The sequence below is a fragment of the Amborella trichopoda genome, chromosome 12 (genome assembly GCF_054954075.1).
Source record: "Amborella trichopoda isolate Santa Cruz 75 chromosome 12, AtrichopodaSantaCruz75HAP2 v2.0, whole genome shotgun sequence".
NCBI lineage: Eukaryota > Viridiplantae > Streptophyta > Magnoliopsida > Amborellales > Amborellaceae > Amborella > Amborella trichopoda.
In genome coordinates, this window is record NC_142347.1 from 38574708 (window position 1) to 38594006 (window position 19299).

At 34.7% G+C, this 19299-nt stretch overlaps 2 protein-coding genes across 6 annotated transcripts; one reads left to right on the plus strand and one right to left on the minus strand.

Annotated features, from left to right (window-relative positions):
* The first annotated feature begins 1928 nt into the window (after window positions 1–1928).
* Window positions 1929–4437, plus strand: LOC18446882 (DNA binding protein). 2 transcript variants are annotated; one of them, XM_006856987.4, is made up of 4 exons: window positions 1929–2465; window positions 3047–3242; window positions 3390–3476; window positions 4105–4437. In XM_006856987.4, exons 1-4 carry the CDS (start codon window positions 2236–2238, stop codon window positions 4249–4251), a joined length of 660 nt encoding a protein of 219 aa, XP_006857049.1. In that variant the 5' UTR covers window positions 1929–2235; the 3' UTR covers window positions 4252–4437. The 2 variants fall into 2 exon arrangements, with proteins under 2 accessions (XP_006857049.1, XP_088709842.1); XM_088853716.1 differs by having other exon boundaries at window positions 1930–2465; window positions 4027–4437.
* A 127-nt stretch (window positions 4438–4564) lies between these two features.
* Window positions 4565–11375, minus strand: LOC18446883 (neurofilament heavy protein). Of its 4 annotated transcripts, none has more exons than XR_016045793.1 (11): window positions 10938–11375; window positions 9774–9838; window positions 9629–9690; window positions 7417–8844; window positions 7216–7291; window positions 6960–7073; window positions 6770–6871; window positions 6580–6675; window positions 6388–6474; window positions 5194–5295; window positions 4565–4997 (listed from the first exon to the last, which is right to left on the minus strand). XR_016045793.1 is itself a non-coding variant. In XM_020675272.2 (11 exons), the coding sequence occupies exons 1-11, from the start codon at window positions 11089–11091 to the stop codon at window positions 4904–4906; spliced, it is 2367 nt and encodes a 788-aa protein (XP_020530931.1). In that variant the 5' UTR covers window positions 11092–11375; the 3' UTR covers window positions 4565–4903. The 4 variants fall into 4 exon arrangements, 2 of the variants coding, with proteins under 2 accessions (XP_020530931.1, XP_020530930.1); XR_002283209.2 differs by having other exon boundaries at window positions 6580–6687; XM_020675272.2 differs by having other exon boundaries at window positions 5194–5282.
* Between the last annotated feature and the right edge of the window lie 7924 nt (window positions 11376–19299).

The window sequence follows — 19299 nt, forward strand, 5'->3', positions numbered from 1 at the left end:
GTATTTTGATCAATTTATTTCATATAAAATATTTTTTTTGATTTTTTTGAATATTCACCTATTTTTTATGTAAGCATGCTTCAAATTTTAAGTGATTTGAATTTATAGAAAAAAAAATTAAAATTAAAATACTATCGAACATTCGTGATCGTCAGATCAGCTTAAGATTGAATCTGGGCTATTGAACTCATTTTTTCCTGTGAGCTAGTGGGCTCACCATAGCATCTTCTTATATATATATATGAAAAATGTTGAGATTAGTCCACTAGCTCATATGAACATATGAGCTCATTGGTTTAGATTGAATTTGAGCTGATCTGAAGGTCATGAATTTATTTTGTGTTTGAATTTTAATTTTTTTTCTACAAATCCAAATGATTTGAAATTTTAGGCATCAATTTTTCTCACTAAATAAAAATAATTCGAAAAAAATAAATTGACTAAAATACTATCGAAACTTTTTAAGGGTATTTTGGTCAATTTATTTATCACAAATTATTTTTTTTATATTTTTATTAGATTTTTTCATTTTTTAAGAACACATGTCTAAAATTTCAAGTTATTTGAATTTGTAGAAAATATATTAAAATTAAAATACAAAATGAAGTTGTGACTGTCAAATTAGTCCAGATTCAATTTAGGCCATTGGGCTCATATATTCATATGAGTTAGTGAGCTAATATCAGTATTTTCTTATATATATAGATAAGGCCCTAAACAATCAAATTAAGGTGCGACTTAAAAGTTAATTAGAAGAGGTTATTTTGATACCCAAAAATCCTCAAATCGATTTTCTCGACCTCAAGATGTATGAACATGAGAAAAAATAGATTTCAAATTTTGGAAATAGTGCATCTTGTAATGCATTATTTGAAATGTCAATTTTCAAGATTATCAAGTATTCATAGATCTGTTCGATTTGTACTATTTTTGAAGTTTTTAATTTTTTAATTAAACATAAAAACGAATTTTCAAGCCATCACAAAAATCTTTACTATTGAAATAACATCTTTTGAACACTATTTCAAGGTGCGCCTTTGATTGTTTCGGGCATTCGCCTTAGACAAACCACACCCAAAGATAAATGGCAGACCATCCCTGATGTAAAAGTGGGTAGAAAGAGAAATGGTTGAAATGGGATAATAATTTTTGTTTAGGTCAGTTATAAGGGGTTAAAATACATAAAAAAAAATGGGGAAGAAAATAGGAGTAGGGGTGAAAAGAGATTTTGGAAAATTTTAATGCGGCCTGGTATTTTAAAGATTGCAAGAGATATTATGGAGTGGATCTAAATTTTAAGTGTAAAGAGGCTTTTTTAAAAAAAATATTAAAATCATTCAAGAAAATATAGTACGCATGTACTTTTCGAACATGTTTTCTCACTTTCACCGCCGTATGACATTTTTATGACCCAAACAAATCAAAGGGGCACATTTTTGCTTTCCAAACTTGGACATCTATCTTGTGTACCACATTGCCGTTTCCTACAATCCTCCAAATACTAATAAAGATTAGGTCCGTGCAGGCCAAAATTGCACCCAAATAAAATTATCTATTACTATAAGATAATTTATTTTTGTTACAAGAGGTCACAAGTACTTTAGATGTCAAATTGAAAAACTCGAAGCACGTCACGAAATTGAAATTTTTTTTTGAACTTTGAAACTTGTCGATAACTTTTATAATTCCAATTTCAAATCTAAGTACAATAATGAAAATAACATCCTTGTACCAAAATGTATTGAAGCTATTTTGGTGAGAGAAAACAAAAGCAAACATATGTTATGTAAGATCTACCGTTGATATGTCAATTTTTGTTTCCAAGATGAACGTTGGAGATATTTAACAAAGTGTATTGTCTATCAGATTGGGTGGCTATAAGAGCATCATTGACTAGCCTTAAAATCATGTAAAAAAATTTTGCCATCCAATTTGACAAATAGGAGTAATGTCAGCACACAAGCCCTTTTCGAGACGAAGCCCTTTTGAGACAGGTCATTTATTGGAAAAAATTTTAATTATTTTTTTGAGTAATTCAGTGGAATGACTAGCCGTATTTTAAATCGTTAAGTGATTTTTTAAAGCGTTAGATGCCAGGACTTTAACCGGGGCACGAAGGGTCATTTTTCATTGTTTATACATTATAGTATAATTACAAAAGAAAGGTGAAGTTACAGGCAGACCTATTCTCTTCTTGACTAAAAAATTTAGAGAGAGAGAGAGAGAGATTTTGGAATGGAAGGGAAGTTGGAGTTTGGGAGCAGTGATGTTAGCTTGTGGAAGCAGGCGCTGTCTTCTTACCCGACGCGATTGCAGGCGGTGAAGAAAGCAGAGATCGTGGAGCTGGACTCCTTTTATACCAAACAACTCCCCACCCTTCTCCACCAAAGAGACCCCAATCCTCACATCACCAAGTCCGAGCTCTCTAAGCTCATGCAATGGAAGCTCACCAGAGGAAAATGGCGGTAGGCTCATCTCTCTCTCTCTCTCTCTAAGACTCTCTGTCCCTCTGAAATTAGAAAAGTTCGCTTCCCGTGGACGACTCTGTCTCTCTGGAACTAGAAAAACGGGTTTCCTCTGTAATCTCTCTCTCTCTAAAAAGTGAGTTTCCTATGTACTGTATCTCTCCTTCTGAAATTGGAAAAATGGGTTTCCAGTGGACTATCTCTGAAACTAGAAAAATGGGTTTCCCAGCTCTCTCTAAAGTGAGAATCCTTGTACTGTTTCTATCCATCTGAAATTACAAAAGGGTTATGGGTTTCCCATTGACCATCTATGCCACTAGAAAAATGTGCTCTCTCTCGCCAATAAAAATAAAAAGAAAGGATTTTGATGTCTGTTAGATTTCAAATCGTTAGATTTCAAATCAGATAGCTGTAAGTGTGTCTTTGATTGAACTCGAAGTTAAATAGAATTTCTGAAACATCTACTACCAGGAGCAATTGTGATGTTCTTGTAATAAAAATATAGTTTTTTTGGGGTCACATTTTTCTTCTCTATAGGCAATAGTAAAGGTGGTTTTGAGCTATTTTTCGTTGTTTTGAAGGCCTCGGCTTATGAGTTTTGTTTCTTCATTGGATGAGGAGCAAGTGAAGTATGCTTCTGAGAAGGCATTTGGTAGTCTTCCTGATTTGAGTGAGGCTGTCTCTGCTTTGACCACACTCAAAGGGGTGGGCCCTGCAACCGCATCTGCTATCCTCGCCTCCTATGCACCCCACATTGCACCTTTCATGTCTGATGAGGTAACTTACCAACTGCTGTCTCTCTCTCTCTCTGACACACACATAGAGACTGGGAATTTCCTCTATTTTACCCTCTTTGATAAGTAAGAATTTTATCTAAAATGAGTTCCTGCTGTTCTGCTGATATTGAGACAAGTACCTTGTTAGGCCATGCTGGCAGCTCTAGGCAATGCCAAGGAGTATACACTCAAGCAGTATCTTTCATTTGCAGAGAAACTCCAAGCTAAAGCAAAGGTTGGTGTTTTGTATGTGTATGTGTTTTGTTTCTTTTTTTGGGTTTAGAAACTTCCTTAGTTTTAGATTTGTAGAAGCTATAATTGTCATGTGATCACATGTATAACATCAATGTATAACATTTAATTTTATGAAGGAAATGGTATGTAGTCTTTGGTCATTGTCTCATTTATTCTATCATCATTCCAAATCATTCTAACTATAGAGCAGATGATAGATGCCAGGAATTGCATTCGAGAGATGTTTCAGTGTGTGCCCTAACTATAGAGCAGATGATAGATGCCAGGAATTGCATTAGAGAGATGTTTCAGTGTGTGCCCTATTTCCCTTAAAAAACGTTTGATGTGTCCTTTCATCATCATCATCATCATCATCATCAAAGTCTTTTCCCAACTAATTGGTTCCTAGCCCATCATGCTGTTTTATCAAAGGTCATATCCCTAGACTATAAATCTCCATTTTTTTTTTGTTATATCTAATCATGTCCTTTTGGGCCTACCCCATGCTTTTTTTGAGCTTTCTACTTGAACTAACTCGTACCTCCTAACAGGTTTTGTACTAAGTCTGTGCCACACATCACCAGCCTTTGATGTCTTTTGCTTATGCCAAATGCTATTCTCGTTTTTAGGAATTAAGCATAGGAGGAGTGGTTTTCACACCATCAGACGTCGAGAGAGCCTTGTGGGCCACAGAAATCAGTTTGAAAATTCCAGCCTCCACAGTGAAGAACTCATCTCCAGAAAGGAAGAAAAAACGCCAAAGAAAATCTCAATGATCTTCATCATCACTAAATTTACAGATAGCATCAGTTTTGTAAACTGGGTACTAAGTATCTTGTAATTTTTAACATATAGCATATACCAAAGTTTTCTATGTAATTGGCCACTTTCTTGGCTGATTACCCACTGACATGCAATCTTTTAAGGGATCCATTCTGGTAAGATATGGTTGTGTTAGGTAATGATGCTTCAAGTGTTTATTTTGTTGTTCATAGCAGAGAAGAAGAGCAAACATAATGTAAAAAGATTACAGTATGCTAAAGTCCAGGAAAAAGAAAAAAAGTACAGTCTGCCTCAATTTGCAAAGGATGATGATAAATGGCATGTATATTTTTATTGTCAATCCAAATGAATACAAACAGGCTCGAGAAAGCTGCATCACAAATTCGCTTTCAGCTAATCAATGACACGAATATACAAGAACTTTTCTCTTTTTGTTCTTGAACTAATGGACTCACAATGCAGAAGATGCCATATCTTCCTCATCCATGTATAGAAGTCCTGAACGCCTATAATGGCATACATAACCTTTGCTGATTTTCAGCACAACTCAATCAAGAAAAAAAACAAAACAAATTCAACAGAAATGAAATGGAATAAATTCAACAGAACATTGAATGGAGTTGTTCACGTTACAACTTGCCCTGGCTAGGAGACCTCTCTTGCTGGTTTTCTGATGAAGGTCTTTGGCATATGGGTCCTATGTAAATTTGGCTCCTTAGGATTTGATGAGGGTGTTCTTCTGCATGGTAACAACCAGAAAATATGAAACAAAAATAAGCTTTTTCCATTGATCCCTCTGTCCATTCTATAAAATAGAAAGTAAACAGTTAATTTTTTATTATAGGTTGGAATATAAATATTTGATTATCAAAAGGAGTAAAAGGAAATAGTCTAAACAACTGCTATGAATTCTTGATATGAGGGAAGAAAGAAACCTTTGAGGCTTGACTGGTTGTGGTGAACGAAGAAGCTTAACAGCCTGTTTCTGTTTAGTTTCAGATACTTCATCTTTGTTTCCATCCGACTGCATATGAAGACTGTTACAGGTTAGTTTGAGAGCGAGAGTCAAAATGTTTGAATCAATCTATGAGTATTCAACCATTTTATACCAATCTCTGTAACTACAGCTTATGGGAATTTGTGTTTTAAAATTCCAATAATCCTTGATTCACCTACGAAGAGCTCTAGTAAATACTCTTCAAATGTAAGCCCTTAAGAATCCACATAATTATTTGCCATTTTGCTCATTTTCATTCAGAAAACCACTCACATGTAATACATGTGAGTGCAATTATTACATGTGGCACAACTCACATATAATACATGTGAGTGCAATTCCCAAGCCATCCAAGAAGCAAGACCAAGAAAGGAAATAAATACATAAGTGAATATCATTTAGATTTGAACTTCTGCATAGTGCTATATATATAACACATACATGCACACAATTGACGTACTTGTGAATTTCTACCATGCTTCAATCATGGTTCATCACCATTCAAAAACCATCATACTGTCGTGATTATCTGATAATATTTGAATTTTAATATTTTTTCTACAAGCTTATTTGAAATTTGGGGCGTGACATCTAACCATCTCTCACAAAAATAAAATATAGAAAATATCCAAAATTTTAATAATACTAATACCCCTGAAATATTCAGAGGTAAATTGGTCATTTGTATTATTTGAATTATTTTTTTAGTATCTTATATAGGTGCACCTCACTGAGGCACACACTCCCACAAAATTTGCAGTTAATCTGATTTCTTAGAAAACAAAATAAAATTCACTTTATTTTATCAGAAATATTTTTCTTTTATTTTTGTTGGCTGTGCCTCCACAAGGCATGGGCATTCGCCAAATTCCATGCACGGTTGGTTTGGGTAGGTAATGCTACAACGTCAAAATCAATAGTGTCAATCCCACAAGCCCCAAGTTAACATTCCAGAAAAGAAAAAAAAAGAATATATCACTGCAAATATATATCACTGCAAGTATATTACGCATCAGGAGAAAAGCTCAATACTCATGACTTGGTATGATAAAGTCAAACCTACTATGGATCAGGAGATAAGCTCAATACTCAAGTTTGTATAATAAACTCAAACCTTATATGGATAGCATACCTTTTTCCTGCGAATGGGAGTGTTTAGAGCCATTTTGTTCTCTGTGCATTTTTCTGATCCATAGCATTGGGTGGATCCCAGTCTCTCCTGCGAAATAATTATAGTCAGTTCAATATATCTCAAAAAGCATACGATATGGGTTACAAAGCAATCCCCCCCAAAAAAAAAGATCGTCTTATTCATAGGTCTAACCTTGTGAACTCTTGGTTCTGTCTTAGTTTGATTGTCTCCGAGGTTACTGTTGTCACTTCTGCATGGTCCATGTTGCTGATGATTCTTATCATCTCTCTGCATTTGTTGCTTTTATGACTCAGACACCATTAAAGACCGTTGAGTTTCAAATCTCTCTCTCTTAAATTATGAATGCCTATACTAAACTTACGTGAACTTCATGTTTCTTTCCTTCCTGTGAGTTTGTTTCTTTCAATGTGGCAAGGAGATGCAGCCTTCTCTCCTGGTTAGCTTCCTTTAAAATTCCTCTTTCCTGAAGGTCACAGTGGCCAGATTAATCATCAAAACCTGAAAGCCACTCGAGATAAATACTTAATATTTAGCAATCTTGGGGGACTCACATCAGTTCTCAGCCGGAAAGGCTTTGGATTCGTGGGCTTTGGTTTCTTATACTTTGCTCCATAAACAGTGGCTAGATTTCCTGAAGAAGCTTTGACCTGTAGGCAGTTCGCCATCTGCAACTCAAGCAAAATGAAAAATCTTCAGACGATGCAACTGTATAGTAAACCTGAAATTGCGTACGAAGTAACATAAAATTTATACGCTATCCCCCCTTCCCCCCACCCCCCAAAAAAAAAAAAAGAACTGGACAGTTACCTTTTGGGTGTTTCCACAGTCAGCCTGAATTCCCATTTTTTCCTCGGAACAAAATGTATATGAGTTAAGCTTGTTACTGTATAATCATGAAATCATCATTAGAAAGATATATTACATGCATAAGAGGTTAACTATATAAAGGAAATTGATGTCAAAACAGCCATTACACACGAGTGCTAGCATGATCATGGCACTTTGTACCTGTTATTTGCTGAGTCTGAAGTGTTTTCTTTATCGTCATTCTCCTTTTCTGAATCTAAGGCAGAATTTCCAGAAGATTGTTTTGCTGTCTTCTCTTTGGGAAAGCGATTGGGATTCTCTCTCACTTGGGAATCATCCAAGGGAATGAGAGGTTTATTAGTGATATGAGAGTGACTTTCTCTCACTTGGTTGTTATCCATGGGAGCAAGAGTGTTGTTTTCAGAGATTTGAATAGGATTTTTTGTCACTTGAGTATCATCAGAAGGAACATGATGCTTGTCATTCAGGCTCAGATCACTTCCAACGTGGCAATCACTGATGTTATTTTCCTTCAGATTATGAGCATCTGGTTCCCCAAGGCGTTCAGCATTTTTGTTGACACTATTGGGGGAAGTCATCTTCTCATCAGTTATGCTAGACTCCAGCAGGTAACTATTGGAACCCAAAACTGTTGAACCAATGGGCAACACATCTTTTAACACAACTTGAAGCAATTCACTTAGGGATGATGGCTCTGAATCTTCAGCTATTGGCCCAAGGTTTTCTTTATGGGGTTCTGACTCTGTTTCTGGAATGGATGCACTCCTTCCTTCTTTTTCAGTTTCTTGGTCCTCTTCATGCCTATTTAATTCCCCTTCTCTTGAAGCGATACTTGAAGAGGAAGCCTCTTCCATTGAACCTTTTCTCGAGTTTCCATCAATCTCCATGTCACTACTATATCCATTCCCTCCTTCACCAACCTGCTCTATATGGTCTTCTTTTGTTGCATTCTTATTATCTTTCTGATAAGGTTTTCTTTCATTGATAGGTGAAAGAGATTTCATATCCAAATATCTGTTGCATTTTTGCAGGCTTCTCGGAACCTTTTTCTTTGTTAGGCGTAAAGATGCTCCAGGTTCTTTGCAAGTACTTAGAAGCGATTTTACTGGAACTGGGGTAGGTCTAGAATAGTAAGCATCATTGGATGCACATCTAGACGATTTACAGAAATGGCCCGAAACATTCTTTGCTCCACTGCTTATCTCAAGCTTCTTCATCTCAGTTTCTATGGGGGTAACATCCTTCAATGAGTGTCTCTTCTTAATTGGCTTCCTTGGAGAGGGAAACACCAGAACCTTAGCCACTTTTCCAGTCTTAACCGTATTGATCCCTGTTCCTTTTCGAGTCTGAGCACTATGAAAAGGTTGGGGTTCGGCAGAGGACTTCTTGTATCGGGGAGTTGTCAAAGCCTTGCTTTTTGTGTGATCATGCCTTGGATTTTTTTTAATATCTGGAGTTGAGCAGTTGTTTGAAACCAAGTCTAGTTTCGTGGCGGTTTCATGTTTGGAGCTTTCACTCTCGAGTATTCGAGGAAACAGTCTGGATTTACTCTTTCCTGGTGTTCGGTCCTTTACTGATTTTGCAGGGGCAGAAAGAGGAGACTTCACACTGGAAGACAGATGGACACTCCAACCGATAAGATAACAGGGGAAGAACTATGCTTTGAAATGAGAATTTTCTGATTGAGCACTGTTATAACAAGTTCCATAATGAAATTCGGTCTAATTCTGAAATTTGATAACAAATTTCAGGTCAATATTGGAAAAAAGAACCCAAAATGTGGAATTTTAACCAATAACATGGATAGAGATAACAGAGGAAGAACCATCCTTTCGAAGAAATTAGATAATTTTCCAGTTGGGTTTTTGTAGGGAGCTTCATAATGAAATTCTGGCTCATTCTGAAATTTGATAAAAATTTCAAGCCCCCATTGACAACAACAAAACAGAAAACCCAAATTATGGATTTTCAATCAAGGTTTGAGTTAAATTTTGGATTAAAAGGACCAAAGTTTGTTCCAACAAAATGGAATCAGACTTTTGAATCAAGCATAACTATTTTGTAGCACTGTTCAGTCCGTCCAATAAATGAACTGAATTTGGGGAGCACTCAGTAAATATGTCAGAAAAGAAAAGTAGCTTCAGTCAGTTTTGCCCAATTTTCAGCTTTTTAAAAGTTTCCAATATTTTAAGATTAACTGCGGGCAACTTCCAACTGGGTTTTTCCTTACTGTGAAAGAAATGCAATCAGAATTTAGCCGAGATCAAGAAAAGAATGGGAATGAAAAATTGATTATTTTGGCCTAAATTAGGAAAGCAAGAAATATAACTGACGTAGATTGTAGCGTAATAGCAATTCCCTAATTTTAAAATAACAAGTACAAATTACACACCAAGGACTTCCTTGATTCCTTGTCTTTCTGAGGGGTTTGTTGGGGCTTCTTGCTGCCATGACCTGAGAAAAATCCATCACAATTACTTGACAGCTCTCTAAGAATTAAATTTATACAAGTAATACACAGATTATGCGCAACAAACCCGTAGTATGAATGCTTTTCGTAGAGCAGCTGGGTCAAGAACTTCCTCATGCTTCTGGTTACACCCTGAATTCAGAGTCAACAAACATTAAACAAATAACTATTTGTTTCAGAACTTGGCATATTTAAGCCAAAGATTTCGGTGACCTTCAGTCCTGGCCTCAACCATAATAAAAGTGCGGCTCCTCAACCCCAAAGTTTTGGCGGAGAAAATGGGTGTTATTTATTTGAAAGTTGGTCTTATTTTCATGAGTTCTCACTAAGTTTTTGAAAGATTTAACCCAAATTTTGGTGAGCTTGAGCTGTAGTTGTAAAAAATCGAGCCGAACTCACATAAAGTAGGATGAGATTTGAATGAAAACAGTAAGTAAAAGCCACAAATTTTGGGGAACTGAAATCTGAAAAAGCTTCTTGGACACTCTCTTTCCCCAAACTTTAAACTTTTTTTTTCCTATGCATTTTTTAGCAACTCTTCCCCCATTGGATTGGGTTCCAAATCCCAACCGGGATGAATATACATGAAAACAAAATAAAATCAATATTAAAACAAAAACAGTATTAACAATTCAAACTGTACAAAAAAAAGGAAGTGATCAGTTTTTTTTCAGTGTTCTGTTCAAACTCGACAGCCACAAAATGCAAAGTACTGGGAAGCACCGTTGATTCATATGAGAACTCATAAGTAAAATGTGGTGAATAAAACTTTGAATGGGACTGGAGATCAAAGGGTGACAGAAAATTCTTTGAACAATGAAAACCAGAAAGAAAAGACTCAATTTGCCAAAATATTATTATTTTGGGATATAGTTCCGGACAGAGTTATTGATCATTTCCTTAAGGTCTTAAATGTGGTGTTTGCCTAGCATCACACAGACATGCAGCTTCTGTTTCTCCATTTTAGAGAGACAGAGACAGAAATGTCAAAGCCAGTAAAGAAGAAAATATTTGATCCAAAAAGAAGCAAAAGTGAAAAAACATATCATCCCATTGAAAAGAAAAAGAACATATCTTTCAATACATGAGATTAAAGAACAGATAAATGGTCACGTAAGATTAAAAAATCATTCAATCCATCCAAAGCCCTTAAAATCAGATATCAATTCACCGCAAAGCACTAACCCTGAGACCTAGAACCCCAGCAATCAATCTCTCTTAAAAAACATACCAACTTGAAGGCAAAACCAGGCATTATCGTCCGGCTGAAATCGATCAGCCATCCGCAAATCGACCCATTTTGGGGCCTGTATCGTCTCATAAATCTCCTCTTCCTCGTAATTCAAAGATAAACCCTCCTTCAAAATCGCCCTCAGCTCCTCCATGGCAAGCCTTCGAGAAGCTCTTGTGAAAGCCTCTAGTTTCTTTTGCGGAAGAAAAAGCCTAGGAGCTGATGGTTATTTTTAGGGTTTTTGACAGTTGGTGGTCTGAATCTGACACTCTACGTCTACTTAGATTTTGAAATGGGGTATTATAGAGAGAGAGTAGCCGTTGGAGCCGCGGCTTCGGACAGTGGAAAGGCGAGTTGTTGGAGTATTTGATTCTTTTTTTAACTGTTTTCTTTTCTGCTTAATTTGACAGAGGAGCTCAGATAAGGAGGGGGTTGTCAATTTGCTAGAAGGAAGGGGGGAATTTGTAATCAGAAGCTGAGAGGGCCCACCCAACGGCTACGTGTACTATAGCGATAAAAGTTGGCACCTTATTAATAAACTAGAGTACAGAAAAGGAAATAATAACCTCTTTGGCATATCTTAAGGGTGGCCACGGTAGGATACGGCCCCAATGGTATTTGGGTCCCAAATTTGGACCCATATTTAGACCCGTCGGGTCTCGTGTTTACTTGTCTGGTTGGATCCTTTGCTATTTTATGACTTTGATTTTTTTTTTTTTTTTTTATTACCATTATTTTTTGGACATATACCTTATGATTATGAATTTTTTTTTTTTTTTTTGCTAATAATATTATAAATATTACTAACATTGTGATAATATGAACACCTAATGCGCATATAAAGACACATGATTGCCATCATATGCCTTATGACTACGGTTATGTGTTAGCTACGGCTAGACCCAGACCCATACCCGAATATTATTCAGGTCCAAAATTTGGACCTATACTTGAACCCAAGGTCGGGTCTAATCAGGTCCATTGCCACCCCTTCATATCTACAAGAGAAATTTGACAAAGAATAGTGTCAAAAAGAAAAAGTTGAAACCTTACAATATCACAAAAATATAATGAGATTATTTATCTTTAGTACAAAGAAGTCACCGTTACTTATAACCAATCTGATAACTTGGGTTTGTTATAAAGTTCGAAAAACTTTCTTTTAAACTGTTAACTTGGTCAAAGTTCTCAATTTTCATTAAATTGATGCTTTTAAAGTTATATATTAATAAATACTTCCTCAAAGTCAATTTTAAAAAGTTCCCAATTTACCCTTGTTCGGTATGAGAAAGTTGAACCACAAAGGGTATTTCAATAATTTTACCTTACTGCATTAGAATTAGGTAGCTGATAAAAATTATTTTTTTACCCATATTTATTCCATTTTAAAGACGCGAAACACAATTTCTTTCTTTAAAAATGAAATATTCATATTCCTAATACTAAAACTATTAGGGGCAACCTGATCTTTTTACTCAATCTATGTTGCCCGTGCAAAATGGCATTTTTTGCATTTTTGGCCGTAGATGTTCAGCTTCAGGAAGATGGACTTGAATTTTTTCTTGTAAAACCTTTTATTCTACTTTTCTAAACTAGAACAACAAAGGGAATTTTATAAAATAGCAAAGCGCTTAAAAATGAAGTTATTCATGTTATTTCCAGAAGTACCCTTCATTGTTCAGCTCCAGGAAAGTAGAACAAAGGTCTCACAGGAAAAGGTTCAATTTCGTCCTCCTACAAAAAGTTGATTTTGCACGGGCAACAGAGATTAGGTAAACATACCAGGTTGCCTGTAATATTTCAGTATTAAGAATACATGAGTTGCATTTTTTGAGAAAGAAATTGTCCGTCTTTTATAACATAAAACTTATATACTTCTCGTGGGGGTTAAGGTTGTCTTAATCACAATGTCACGTCTTTACACTATTTTATTTTTAATATTTTTTATATAAATTATTTTGATATCAAATTTTGGACGTCTAATCCTCTATTAAACTCGCACTAGGGAAAAATATAAAAACAATATTTTCAATAAGATAAAATAAAATAACCAAAATACCACTGAAAGTTTAAAGAGGTATTTTGGTCATTATATTTTACAAAAAATTTATTTTTAATATTTTTTATAGGTGCACCCCAATGAGAATATGGCATGTACCGAATTTTATATTCATACAATTTGTTTAAAAAAAACTAAAAATAAAATATTTTGAGACGTTGAATCTAAGATCAAACGGTGAGTAGCTCTCTTGATAAAAATTGGACGGATGGATGGTAGGGGAAACATAGAACTTCTATGATGTAGGGGAAGTATAGAAACCTTTCCTATTTCTAAAATGTACAGTTTGTATAGACCTAGGCTCTAAACAATCAAACTAGAGCTCACCTTTAAATAGTGTCAAAAAATGTGATTTCAATGCAAAAAATCTTTTTGATAGCCTTAAAATATATTTTCACCTTTATTTATAAAGTTTAAAGCTTCAAAAATAGTGTAGATCGAGAGATCTATGAAACTTGAAAATCTTGAAATTGAAGGTCCAAAAATGCATTACAAAATACACTATTTCAAAACTTGAAATCTATTTTTTTCTCATGCCCATGCATCTTGCTGTTGAGATGATCAATTTGAGGATATTTGGGCATCAAAACAACATCTTCTAGTGAAATTTGTAAGGTAGGCTCGAATTTTATTGTTTAGACTTTAGAGCCTCGGCTCTAGATAAACTTTTCCCATTTGTATAATAGAACAAATAGGGAGAAAGAAATTGTGTTTGGTATTTCTAAACTAGAACAAATAGGGGTAAAATAATAATTTTTCTCGAGCCACCTAATTCTAATGAAATAAGGTAGAATTGCTTAAGTACTCCTTATTGTTCGGCTTTCCATGCCGAATAAGGGCACCATGAAAAATTTTCAAAACATTTTAGGAAGCATCTAATTGACATTGAACTTCAACAGCATACCATTGAAATCTTTTGATCCTTTCATATATTTTAAGGGGTTTCAAACCCCTTTGATATTTTCTCAAAAATATTTAAGATATTAACTATTTAAAACTTAACTATCTTTTATTTAATTTGAAAATACACATGATTTTGATCAGGAATAATAAAAAAAGGGTAAAACATAAAATACTTAAAAATAAGATGTATTTCGGTAGATTTCCTTATTTACGATGATCCCTGTCACTCCTCGCCTTTAGTCAGTCTTTCCCTTATCATCTCTTTCATAAGTTACATTTGTTAGCAAATTCCACTCTCTTTGTACTTGTCATTGGGAGCATTAAGCACTCTTTTCAATCTAATAACGGGAGGAAAATTTACATAGAAAGGTCATGAAAATGATGATTGATCCAATTAATAGAACAATGAAAGAAAAACATTCATCAAGTTTTCTCTAATTTGCTCTTTAAACCCATCTAAAACCTTACCTAGACTAGGTATGTTTTCTCCTAAACCACCACAATGAATAAATATATTCTTTTACTTTTTGTACAAGGAGGTCACGATCATTCTTGCCCCTTGGATTTCAAATTGGGTGGGTTATGAGCGCCACTAAAAAACTTAAAGTTCAAAAAAATAATTCTCAAACTTTGTGACTAGCCCAAGCCATCCAATTTGACATCCAATGAGTAAGAGTAATTGTGACCTTCTTGTAATAAAGATAATTGATCACATTGTATAAACGGTGCAATTTGCATATGGATGCATCCGTAGGTGTAGAGGTAAGGTGCAACTTCAAATTTTATCATGGTATATAATGTTGATGTAAAATATTCTTAGGATTATCTCAAAATCTATTTTTATATCTAATTATAAAATTTTAAATTTCAAAAATGCTTAAAATCAAGTAGATCTATAAACATATGAAAATCTTGAAAATGGATGGTATAGATAATATGTTGTAAAATGCACTATTTCTGAGACTTAAAATCTTTTTATTTTTCATAGTCATACATCTTGATGTCGAGATGATCAATCAAAAGGTTTTTAACATTAAAATTACCTTTTTCGATGGATTTTTTAGGGGCATCCGTAGTTCTACATTATAAGGTAGCATCCTTGTATAAACTTTTTCCTTATATACAATCCCATAAGAAAATAACATGATTGATACTATTGCTTATCCTCTTTAGGAAGGAAACAGTTTATATAAGGTTGCACCTTTTACTATAGAAGTAGGGTACCCCACAAAAATCTAGTAAAAGATTGTGCTTAAGTGGAAAAATCTTTTAACCAATTATCTCAACCTCAAGATGTATGGATATAAAGAAAAAAAAAATGAATCTTTTTTTCTAAAAATAGTATATCTTGTGACAAATTATCTAGACCATCTATTTTTAGAATTTGAAGTATTTATAAACCTACTTAATCAGCGCCATATTTCAAATTTTAAATTTCATAATTGCGATTAAACGTGGATTTCCAATTTATCGTAAAGTTTTCGATACCGGAACGACATCTTCTAACAAAATTTAGAGGTGCACCTTATTTGTTGTGCACTTTATACAAACCTCACCCTTTTAAGAAACATTACCTATACAAACAAGGAATTGGGCTTGTGATGTGCAAACAAGGAATTGGGCTTGAGATGGAGGGGTTAATAGTTGACTTTAGCACTTATACAACTCAGGTTCGATTCTAATGGCTGAACTACGAGAAAGGGGGGCAAAAAAAACATGCACATGCATAATGTGATCGTCCCCAAGTTTCTATTATTGTTTCTCATTTATATCAAAATTTTTTAAAATAGCCAATTTGTCACTACTTCAATCCTTCAAACCCCAAGTTTAATCAATGCATTTGTGAGTTTGACGCATACTTTAGTTGGTTCGAAAAAAAAAAAAAACTTCAAATTTTCAAAATGCAAAATTTTTTAACTTGGGACCTGGAGGTCCTAATTGATCCTGGATCCCAAAAACAACCTTTTGGTATAAGTCAGGTGGTTCTTGGGATACAAGGAAAACTTGGTATCTTTAAGTTCCAAAGTCATGAGCCACTTTCTGGCATGCTGAGATGTAGGGTGGGCAATGGGGAGGCTTGGGTCGGGCCAGGCCAGTCCTGCCCCTAGCTCAGCTTTAGTCTCTTTAAAGCCAGCCCGAACCCAACTTGGACTGGACTGAAGATGGCCGATACTTGTACAGGTTGGGCAGAAGAAAAAGAAAAAAAAAAGGAAAAAATTGATAGGTCAAACCTACCCTGTCCTGGCCCTTACCTAGGCCCACCCTAGCGTAGCCTTCAAGACTTGGTAGCCCGGCCCTCAAGTCACATTTTATAACCCGGGCTCCAATTTCCAAGGCCGGCTGGGGCACCGGGCCCTTGCCAGCCCTACCGAGGTGGATTCCAGGAGAACTTCAAACCAGGTACACAATAGGGCTAATCTGGGAAAATATAAAAAGTGAGAATAAATGAGCATGAATGTAAATGTTAACTTTCAAAGTGGATTCTTAAATAAAGGTAATTAAGTGGGATATTTGCGTAATTTTTTTTAAAAATGAAAACAAAAAAATAAAAAAAAAATGTAAAAAAGAATAATATGCCTTTACCAACATAACATCCCACGATCCATTCCCACCTTTATCATATTAAAAAAAAAGAAAAGAAAAAAAAAAGAAAAAAGAATAGATACGTCTTTATGAAACAATTACAATAATAACATTTTTGAATTATATTAAAAATAGGTGAGAGTGATAGAAATTGAGATGGGAAATTTGCAAGATGAAAGGAATGAAGAGCTGGTAGCTTTAGGAAACCCATATATGGTAGAGGATATATGAAGAAATAGTCGTTGTAAGGGTTCTTAATTCTTGAGCTTCTTACGAATCAGATACTTCCTATCTTAGCACCCAGCGCTTCATATATACATCTACTGCAACGACTTTAGAATCCAAAAGTTTTTAGTTGTGTGATTCAAAGAAGGAAAAAAAGTTATATATAAGGTTTCAACCTTACTACATAGAAGCAAGATTTACCTCAAAAGGTTAATCAGAATGATTGTTTCAACATTGGAAAAATATCCAATCGTTCATCTTGAACTTGAGATGTTGTATATGAAAAAAAAAAAATAAGTCTTAAAATTAGTCAATCTTGTAGCATATATTACCTTGACCGCCCATATTCAAGATTTTTAAGTGTTCTTGAATCTGCTTGACCAGCACTATTTTTTTAGCTTTAAATTTTATAATTAGGCCATAAATAGATTTTCAGGCCATCATAAAAGTTTCTAGCACTGAAAGTACACCTTTTGACGAGGTTTCGATGTTGCCGTTAGTGTAATGGTTTAAGGTGGGTGCCACGTATAATCGCACGTATCAAAGATTGAGGTGCCAATATTGCAATTTATTGTTCGACTTTAGTCGTCAATATCAGTGAGTTAGATATGTTTAGATAGGTCTAGTTATAGGTACATTGTACTTTTGGGTACGTGACTCAATTTCAGTCCTCAATATTGTAATTTGGCATATTGTTTAACTCAATTTGGCCACCACAATGTTTTTGAAAGGAAGATATGCTCAGTGAAGAAGAGGCTCTTGTGAGTTGTACCGCATGGATTAGTTGGGTGCTTGGGGAGTTTTTGGTGTAGAAATGGCGAGGTTTATGAAATTGTGGTGCTCTAGGAGTTAAGATAGGTCAATCTTGGATTTAAGGAGTGCTCCTCCCTTTTTCTTTGTAATGTACTATTGCATCTTCGGAGATTTGCTCTGCTATCTAATGAAATTACAGTCAACATTTTTTTAAAAAAAAGAAGATATCATTCGATTTGTTTTAGGTTTACATAGATTTCTTTTAACAAGGGTAGATTTTGGTGCATAAGTTGTTGCACCTATTCGAATGTATTCCACTTTTCAAAGTTCATCTCATAATTGGATTTTTTAGATCCAAAAGTTTACAAGTCAATAATTCAAACCATGACAATCATAAAAACTTTTGGATCTAAAAAATCCCTATCAATTACATAGAGAAAAAGTTTACAAGTCAATAATTAAAACCATGACAAAAATCGCATCAGGCACATAGAGAAAAATAGAATCTCATCCATAAATGAAATTCCACATCCATCGTGTAAAGTTTGGGTCTTTACACCATTCCACGATCAATTCAATGTATTTGGCGCTCAATTGTAACATGCCATACTTCAGAGCCCATAGTTCAGCCTCGTTAATGCCGCAAAGATGTCTAGTAAGTCCAAATGATGGAGCCATTACTATCCACCATTACTATCCATAAACAATCCAGCCACTTGACCTTCATTTCTCATATTGCCATCAAAATTCAATTTGACCAGATGTACTACTAGTGGTCTCCACAGTGATAGTCTTACAATCCTTTTCTTCATGCTGAAAAGTAAGTGTCTGAAATTACGAACAAGAAACTCCTTTGACACATCCTTGAAAGCAAGCTGTGCATGGGCCCAATTGGTGATAAACGATGTATTAGTGAGAAGAAATTGTTGTATCATCCTTGAAAGCAGGCTGTGCATGGGCCCAAAACAGGACACATTTCTTTACCTTCCCCCAAGCTCCCTGATCTCCTTCTTCTCTTTTCCCCAAAGCTCTATGATCTCCTTCTCTTCCCCAAGCACCATGGACTCCCGCTGAAGAAGACAAAGACCGAATCTCCCATCTCGCAAAGTGTCTCTCTAGGCCTTTGATCTTCACTGTCATGGACTAATCTTACGAGAAGTGCCTATTTTTTGTAGATCATAAATCCCGTTTTATTTTATTTTATTTTATTTTATTTTATTTTATTTTATTTTATTTTTTTTGAACAATTTTTTACGATTATATTAAGCATGGACTTGTGATATAAAAGCAAACCACAAGCAAGACATTTTGTACATAGCTAAAAAAAAAACTTCCTCAAAAATTTTCTATACATCCAAAAAATCTGTGCAGAGCATATTGCATCCACATTGTTATATAAATTTAGATCTGATGTAAATATAAACTTCGCTTTGTCGTACAAAATGGCTTATATTAAACTTTCTTAAGGTATCTATCCAAGCTCTTACCCCACATTGCTTTATTCTCACTGAATGACATGTCGTACATTTAATTGTGGATTGCTATTTGTAAAATAAATATGTTCTATACACCATTATTTTCTTTCCTAACTTGTTCACTTTTTCCATTTATCTGCTTTTTTTTCATTTTATTTCATTTAATTTGTATTTCCCTCCTTGCTTTGATCTCCTTTGTATCAGTTCTATTCTAATCATTGGAATTTACTTTAGAATGGGGTTTTGCCGTGTCAACCAACACCTATTCAAATTGAACTCCTTAAAAAATCTATCATGGAGATGAATTTTGGACTTAAAAATTTAAAGGTTGACAAACTCAACCACTGCGATAATGCATATGGAA

What these genes read in the sequence shown, in the direction of transcription:
- LOC18446882 (XM_006856987.4), top strand. Translation starts at nt 2,236, where the DNA reads ATGGAAGGGAAGTTGGAGTTTGGGAGCAGTGATGTTAGCTTGTGGAAG. An exon ending in CTCACCAGAGGAAAATGGCG is followed by an intron (nt 2,466 to 3,046) that starts GTAGGCTCATCT and finishes GTTGTTTTGAAG; the next exon opens with GCCTCGGCTTATGAGTTTTG. An exon ending in CACCTTTCATGTCTGATGAG is followed by an intron (nt 3,243 to 3,389) that starts GTAACTTACCAA and finishes GTACCTTGTTAG; the next exon opens with GCCATGCTGGCAGCTCTAGG.
- LOC18446883 (XM_020675271.2), bottom strand. Translation starts at nt 11,091, where the DNA reads ATGGAGGAGCTGAGGGCGATTTTGAAGGAGGGTTTATCTTTGAATTAC. An exon ending in TCAGACTCAGCAAATAACAG is followed by an intron (nt 7,292 to 7,416) that starts GTACAAAGTGCC and finishes ATGATTATACAG; the next exon opens with TAACAAGCTTAACTCATATA. An exon ending in CAGAACCAAGAGTTCACAAG is followed by an intron (nt 6,475 to 6,579) that starts GTTAGACCTATG and finishes ATTATTTCGCAG; the next exon opens with GAGAGACTGGGATCCACCCA.